This window comes from Strix aluco, chromosome 2, assembly GCF_031877795.1.
Source record: "Strix aluco isolate bStrAlu1 chromosome 2, bStrAlu1.hap1, whole genome shotgun sequence".
NCBI lineage: Eukaryota > Metazoa > Chordata > Aves > Strigiformes > Strigidae > Strix > Strix aluco.
In genome coordinates, this window is record NC_133932.1 from 51,617,067 (window position 1) to 51,625,092 (window position 8,026).

Consider the following 8,026-nt stretch of genomic DNA (forward strand, 5'->3'; position numbering starts at 1 on the left):
GGAGAGCATTAGGAAAGCCAAAGCGCAGCTAGAGCTCAACTTGGCTACAGCTGTTAAGGATAATAAAAAATGTTTCTATAAATTCATTAACAGCAAAAGGAGGATTAGGGAAAATCTCCCTCCTTTATTGGATGCAGAGGGAAACATGGTAACTAAGGATGAGGAGAAGGCTGAGGTGGTCAACGCCTACTTTGCCTCAGTCTTTAGCAGTGGAACTGGCTGTTCCTGGACACCCAGCCTCACGAGCTGGGAGATGGGGAGGGGAAGCAGAATGAGGTCAGCACAGTTGAAGAGGAGGTGGTCAGAGACCTGCCACACCACTTGGATGCACACAAGTCTGTGGGACTGGATGGGTTACACCCAAGGGTGCTGAAAGAGTTGGCAGATGTGCTCGCCAAGCCGCTTTCCATGATTTACCTGAAATCATGGCTAACTGGGGAGGGCCCATTGGACTGGAGGGTGGCAAATGTAACACCCATCTACAAGAAAGGCAGAAAGGACAATCCAGGAAACTATAGACCTGTCAGTCTGACCTCGGTGCCAGGGAAGGTCATGGAGCAGGTCATCTCAAGTGCCATTAAAAGTGATATAATGGACAACCAGGGGATCAGGCCTAGTCCGCATGGGTTTATGAAAGGCAGGTCCTGCCTGACAAACCTTATCTCCTTCTATGACAAGATGACCCGACTATTGGACGAGGGAAAAGCTGTGGATATTATCTACCTGGATTTTCAAAAAGCATTTGACACAGTTCCCCATAGGATTCTCATAGAAAAACTGGCTGCCCATGGCCTGGATGAGCAAACGGTCTGCTGAGTGGTGGTCAATGGAGCTAAATCCAGCTGGCAGCCAGTCACAAGTGGTGTTCCTCAGGGCTGGGTGTTGGGACCATTTCTGTTCAACATCTTTATTGATGATAAGGACACAGAGTGCATTATCAGTAAATTCGCAGATGACACCAAGTTAAGCGGGAATGTCGATCTGCATGAAGATAGGGAGGCACTACAGAAAGACTTGGATAGGTTGGATCAGTGGGCCAACGTTAACGGGATGAGCTTCAACAAGGCCAAGTGCCAGGTCCTGCACTTGGGCCACAATAACCCCATGCATCGCTACAGGCTTGGGGAGGTGTGGCTGGAGCTGTCTGGAAGAGAAGGACCTGGGGGTTCTAATTGACAAGTAGCTGAACATGAGCCAGCAGTGTGCCCAGGTGGCCAAGAAAGCCAACGGCATCCTGGCTTGTATTAGAAATAGTGTGACCAGCAGAAGTAGGGAGGTGATAGTCCCCCTGTACTCTGCACTGGTGAGGCCACACCTGGAGTATTGTGTCCAGTTTTGGGCACCTCAATACGAGAGAGATATCGAGGTGCTGGAGCGAGTGCAGAGGAGGGCAACGAAGCTGGTGAAGGGCCTGGAGAACAAATCCTGTGAGGAGAGATTGAGGGAGCTGGGACTGTTCAGTTTGAGGAAGACAAGGCTGAGGGGAGACCTCATCCCTCTCTACAGCTACCTGACAGGACATTGTAGAGAGGTTGGTGCTGGTCTCTTCTCACAGGTGATTAGTGACAGAACAAGGGGTAACGGCTTTAAACTGCAACAGGGGAGGTTTAGACTGGACATTAGGAAAAATGTTTTCACAGAAAGAGTGGTCAGACAGTGGAATAGGCTGCCCAGGGAGGTGGTGGAGTCACCATCCCTGGGTGTGTTTAAGGGTCGTTTAGATGAGATGTTGGGGGATATGGTGTAGGGGAGAACTTTGTAGAGTAGGGCTGATGGTTGGACTCGATGATCCCAAAGGTCTTTTCCAACCTGAATGATTCTGTGATTCTGTGATAATAGGTATTACTTGCTTTAAGGTTAGAGAACTGTTAACAATTGTTAATTCAAAACATACATAAACTAGGTGCCAAGAACACAGTACCTGAATCTTAAGAAAGCTAAGGCAGATTTTCTGTAGTGGGAAGGGTTGAGTGGGTAGGTCTAGTGACTGTAAAGAGGAGCAAGAAAAATCGTATATTTGGTTAACTCATAGCCAAGCAATGCCACACACCAGTAATAGTTGACTGCTTAGCCTTTTCTTCTTAATGTCTGCTTCTAATGGGCCACTGGTGTTACCTAGTCTTACCAAAGCCCAGACCACGAGGGCTCCTGTAGAGCTTTACAGGCCCAAGAGAAAGGCCCACAAACTCAGGCTGGGGAAGCAATTGGGGTTAATTTCTGCTCTGAGCTTAAACTGCAAAATAGCTTATAGCCTTACAGAGGACTAAAATTCATATGTGAGATCTTAGTCAGAAATAACCAGAGCTCTAAATATTTTCCAGGATAAAGAAGGATTATTTAGTAACAGCAAGTCCTACCTCAGTCTCCAGTTGTTTTGCAGCACTGCTGTAATCATCTCCATAATTTCTGTAATACTTCCTTTACCTTTTAATTATACAGGCTGTTCTTACAGGCACTTGGATAGCTTTAGCTGTGGGGGTTATGGACTGCAAATCATAGAATGAACACTTAAGTCCTATCACTGTGTAATCTTAGACCTTGTTCTGACTTATGATAAATGTATATATAAGCATATTTTTTTGCCTAAGGAGATCAAATGATGCATAATTAGATATAAGTCCAGATTCAGCTTATTGAAAAGATAGCATCTGAAAAATTTCTCTTTATCTCAAGTCACTCTGCTGTTTTTATGGAGGAGTGCTGCCCTCTGCAGTACATTGCAGAAATGTGCAGGTATTCTCCGGACCCTCTTCCCTTTGTGACAGCCACGGTAGCAGTAGACTTAATTTATTTTTTGGAAAATAGGAATTACTATTTTAAAAACTTAAGTTAGAAAACGGTAGAAAATAAAGGCTTTGCAGAAACAAAAGGTCTGTGATTTCTGTGCATCAGTGTGAAATATACATGAGCAAAGCTATAAATTATAACCCTAAAAATACTAATGCTACTAATTAGATGTTTAATGTCTCTGGAATTTACTTCCTATACATTCATTATCTTTTCTCCAGAGCTCTGAAGAACTTCAACTTTCAGTGGCTCACATCAAGCAAATTATTGGGATTTTAAGGGACTTCATACACTCTCCAGAGCAGAGAGTGATGGCTTCTACCATATCCAAGCTGAAAATGGATTTGGACTTTGACAGCACTTCCATCAATCAGATTCATCTGGTGCTGTTTGGGTTTCAGGATGCGGTGAGTCCCTTGCCTAGCGCCGGGCGAGAGGAGTTCTTCCTGGACAGCTTCTCCACTCTTCCTCACTCCCCCTCCTTCTTACCCTGCTCATGCCCAACAGCTATTTTCTGCCCCAGTTCCTCAGAAGCTCCTGTGCTTGCTGGGGGAGGTGGGAGGATGTGGGCAGTATGCAGTAGACAGCGCACTGGTGACTGATCGTAAGGAAAGCTAAGAAAAGCCTGAAGGTGTTTGAAGGTCAGGTTTTTGCCTGGTGACCTGTGGATCGCCAGTGCTGAAAGTTCCCTGGCTCTAGGAAGAAGCCTGGGGTGTAGCCACAGGCATTAGACTAGCTCTTCAGAGGGGCAGCCAGGGCTGGACGCAGAGCCCTGGTGTGTTGGAGCCTCAGTGAGCTTTGGGTGGGCACTCCCAGGTAGGTGGTGCTTGAAGGGCTGCCCGTGCGCTGGCCATAAACTCTGGTGTTTGCTCTCCTTCTAGGAGAAGTTCTACTTCTCCTTGTACTGTAGAGGGACTTGAATGTCAGTCTGGATACAGTTTGAAAGCTCCAGCCTAAAACTGGCAAATCTGTGGTGTAGACTTTCAAAGGTGGGAGTGTTTTAGTGACTCAGGCAGTTGTTACTTCGTAAGACTTCATCTGACTGTTGAAAAACAAGATTCTCTTTCCTAAGGTGTAAGCAGATGTTGTTTGCTGCTACTTTTACTTGCTTATTTATTTATAGGTGAACAAAGTATTAAGAAATCATTTAATAAGGCCCCACTGGATGTTCGCAATGGATAATATAATTCGCCGTGCAGTCCAAGCAGCAGTCACTATTCTTATTCCAGGTAAATCCAAGCAGCTTAAAATATATGTTTGTTTTTTTTAAAAGATTAGGAAAAGGGGGGGAGCCTGGCTGTTTGCATATCAAAGAGTTACAGCAATTGGACCAGTTTAGATGCTTAATCTGTTATCCCATGTGCCACTACATCAAAGGCACAGGGTCAGAATGTTGTACAGAAAGAAGTGTCGATCTGGAGGATTAAAGCTGTACTTGCAGTACAAAAGCACATAATGAGGAGTTAACCCATGGTTCTGCACCACCAGTGTGGTCCAAACTGGACAAAAAAAGGCAAATTAAATTCAGTCCAAGATGGAGCTTTTCTAGTAAGAAAGAAGATTACTCTGTACACCATTTTACTGGCATCCAAGGTGGGTAACACTGCACAGGTCTGGTTGTCTGTTCTGCAAAATGGTGACTGAGCTGCAGAACAGATGCAGAGAAGGGAGTGCATTAATATGAGGAGGAGTATGATTTTGGCCTACAGACGGAGAGTAGGAAAATTCACCACCATCGAAAAGGAGGAGGATAAATGACTAAGAACTGTCTAGAAATAAGTCCAAGTTGGAAACCTGCAAGTAGTTTTGTAACTCTTTGAAGTGCTGAGCCCCCTTCCAGTATGAAAATGTTCTGAGAGCACTTAGTGATGGTGAGCCATTTCAGTCCAACTTTGCTTTGGCTTTCAAGCCAAATCAGCCACATTTCTCAGGGCTTCATTTGTAGGAGAAAAATGCTGGCTGTTCTTTGGTGGAAAGGGTGGACACCTCCAGCAAGTTCTGAGAGAACTGGGGTTAGAAATGCTACCTGGAAAAGAGGAAGGGTGCTGTAAAATCTTTGGTCAAAGGCATTAGGGGAAAATAACTGTGTTTTTTTGTTTTTGTTTTTTTTTAAAGAAAGCTTTCAAGAGATTCTCATTAATGCATTTATTACCTATCTTCTTCTTGTTCATTTCATCACAAATATATTTGTCCCCTCTCTAGCTGTCATCTACAGCTACCTACCCCTACTGGTATGCCACAGCAGAGCTGTTACAGTGCCACTCATACTTAGAGTTAATGCCAGAGAATCTGTGGTCCAGCTCGTGTAAGGCTTTGCTACTCCCCTGCTCAGTACAGATAAACCCCATCATACAAACAGTCCCCATCCTCAGCTGCAGCTCCCACACCTGCAGCAGTAAAGAACAGACTGCACTATCTCTGAAGACAGACTTGTCCAAAAAAATTTTTATTCTTACACTACTTCCTTTAACCAGAGCTTCGAGCCCACTTTGAGCCCACATCAGAAACGGAAGGTGGGGACAAGGATGGTGATGAAGTGGAGGATGGCTTCCAGCCCACTGAACAAAACGGGGCCGAGGATCACGCCATGACATCAGGAGTGAGCACCCTTAGCTCCATGGTGTCACATGAGGTGCAGCAGCAGCTTAGCCTGGAGTTGGGCAGACTTAAGCAAGAGACCTTAAGGTAACCCGCCTAGACAGACTGTGGATTTATTTTCAGGCAGTCTTTGAAAAGCTCTCAGACACTGCTTTCTGCAGTGACGTGTACGTACATAATAAATACTGCTCACCTCCTACGCTGCCTCGTGATAAAGCAGATCTTCCAGGAACACAAATGGGTACAGAATGCGCTGGCAGCACCGGTATGACAACTCACCAGCCTTCAGTGCAACTTTTGTTTCCGTGCAATTAATTTTTTAATTGCAGAATGTCAGGTTGGATTTCCACTGTTAAGTAATTTGGCTTGTGCAACTGTGCCAGCTTCCTTCCTGCTTCCTTGGCTGGCACCTGACCTGGTGGTGGTGCCCTCAAAGCTGTTCCTGCCAGGAGAGGCCAGAGCTGCCCCATGGGCCCTGGGACAGGCCACCCGCTCATTAGCACAAGTGGAGCCCACCAGAGCCCCAGCCCTGCTTCTCATGGGTTACAGCTGTAGGCTGCTGCCAGCATGTTAACAGCTGAAGGTCCCATTCTTCTTCTTGGAGGTGATGTTAATCTGTGATCAGAAAGTCCCTGGTAAAACATTGGTGTTACACCGTTCAGCAGTAAATTACACTACAAAGGCAGCAACTCTGCCCAGGGAGACTGTAAAACAATAGGAACAGAATTTACAAGCTATTTACTAAATTCTGCAAAGATAAAAGCCTCAAAGTGCCACCACTAAGCTGAGTCTGACAACCAAAATAATATCTGTGAGCCATAAAATATGTTACTTGAGACAGTATCTCTCCCAGGTCTCTGTCCTTTGTAGTCATTAAAAATAAGTATTTTTTTCAGTTAAGACATTCTCAGTATGGTTGTGTTTGATCTCTCATGCTAACAGGCTTTTGGAAAACCTTGTTCAGAAGGAGAAAGAGTATCAGACCCTCTTACGACAGTCTTTGGAGCAGAAAACTCAGGAATTACACTTGCTTCGATTAAAACTTAAACCTGAAGGTATGAGGAGATACTGCACGCTTTGACAGTTGCACACACATATATTGGATTGTGCATTTGTTTAGAGGATAAAAGACTATTTTAAGCCTCAGTAGTCTGAAAACAACCACTTTTGCCCCAGTTTTGAGGTGTACTAACCTATACATTTGTTCTCTGTTAAAGACTCACAATGGTCTGCAGCAACTTTTAGAGAGAATGCAGACCCTGAGCTCATGAACTGGCTAAAACAGCAAGGAGCAGACCTGGATGCCATTAAGAGGGTAAAAAAAAAAAAACCACCCAAAAATCACCTTTTAAGAAAGAGGTGATTGTAGTCATAATTAGCAGTTTGGTTTCAAAGAAGGAATATTAATTTAGGAATAAATTTGCCTTTTAGTTTGCTGAAGAAGATTATACACTAAGTGCTGTCCTTAATGATATCACTAAAGATGATTTGCGGTATCTTCAACTGCGGTAAGAAAGCATTTCTTATTATCGTTAAGAGCTTAAAGTGGTTTGTAAAAAAAACTTTTTTAGCTTGTTCAAACAAGTCAGCACCAGTTCAGGGGCAGCTGCTGTGAATTTTATCTCTGATTTTCTGTTAAACTTTCACGTCTTAACTGGTGCAGCGTAATAACTACACATAGGGTGCTTCAAGCCAGCTATGTTTTGGCATTTATCAAGGTTGGGAGCTATTTCTCCCCCTTCGGGACGATGCAATCAGATGGAAAACAGGCATAAAGAACTTTTTTCCTACCCCTTGATTCAAGTCCTTTCATCATCATTCTGTTAACCCTTGGCTTGCCTGGGAGAAGTTGAACACTACCTTAAAGAAAGGGTAGTGTTTTCTCTGTATGGTCATAACTGGTATATCCTTGGAATTTCTAGGTTTTAGTTCTTGCTCACTTTAAAGTAACGGAGATGAGGGCATTCTCCCTAACTGCTGTCCGCTCTTCCTCCAGGGGTGGCCTTCTCTGCAGAATTTGGAATGCAATCGTAAACCACCGACAAACATCTGGCAAGACCTCAGTACAGAAGGTTAATGCTTCAGAAGCAGAATGCGAGATGGGAATAAGCAAATGAAAAATACATTCCTAACACTTAAATTATTAGATGTATATATATATGTGTATGTACAGTGGCCTTGCAGGTTTTGCACAATTATGTAGCTTGTTTGACCATCAGCCTAAGACACAGTGAACAGTAACAGCTTTTAAGTCAGTATCAATGCACTTTCTTTATGACCGAGTAATGCAGAAGTCAAATGCCTACCCATGGAATATAAAGCCTTAGCTGAGAAAAAAAACCCCTTTTCTGCAAAACAGCTACCACACCCCTGAACTGGCTTTAGCACTGAGAAAACTGTGAACTTAAACCGTGTTACAGCTCTGCTGGCTGATGGTTTGAGCGGGGAGGGCTATGCCAGAGCATATGTCACCTCTTCAGAGATGAATGTATAGAGCTTTTCTTATTAAAGCTACTCTCACAGAACTGCTAACAAAGGCCTGATGTGACGTTTTCATTTAGTAAGCTTTCCGCAGCAAAACCACAGCATCGAAATGGTAGTTTTGGTGGGTTTTTTGGGAAAGTGGTTCATCAAGAAACAA

The 8,026-nt window shown here is 44.1% G+C and overlaps 1 protein-coding gene across 3 annotated transcripts in view; it reads left to right on the top strand.

The window, feature by feature from the left end:
* MAP3K15 (mitogen-activated protein kinase kinase kinase 15) overlaps window positions 1-7,921 on the top strand; it is a 95,782-nt gene extending 87,861 nt beyond the window's left edge. For all 3 annotated transcript variants that reach the window (XM_074814696.1, XM_074814697.1, XM_074814698.1), the window contains 7 exons: window positions 3,009-3,194; window positions 3,911-4,016; window positions 5,262-5,472; window positions 6,328-6,440; window positions 6,603-6,700; window positions 6,817-6,893; window positions 7,382-7,921. In XM_074814696.1, coding sequence (XP_074670797.1) covers window positions 3,009-3,194; window positions 3,911-4,016; window positions 5,262-5,472; window positions 6,328-6,440; window positions 6,603-6,700; window positions 6,817-6,893; window positions 7,382-7,502 — 912 coding nt within the window. In that variant the 3' untranslated portion in view covers window positions 7,503-7,921. The remainder of the gene's footprint in view (window positions 1-3,008; window positions 3,195-3,910; window positions 4,017-5,261; window positions 5,473-6,327; window positions 6,441-6,602; window positions 6,701-6,816; window positions 6,894-7,381) is intronic.
* The last annotated feature ends 105 nt before the right edge of the window (window positions 7,922-8,026 follow it).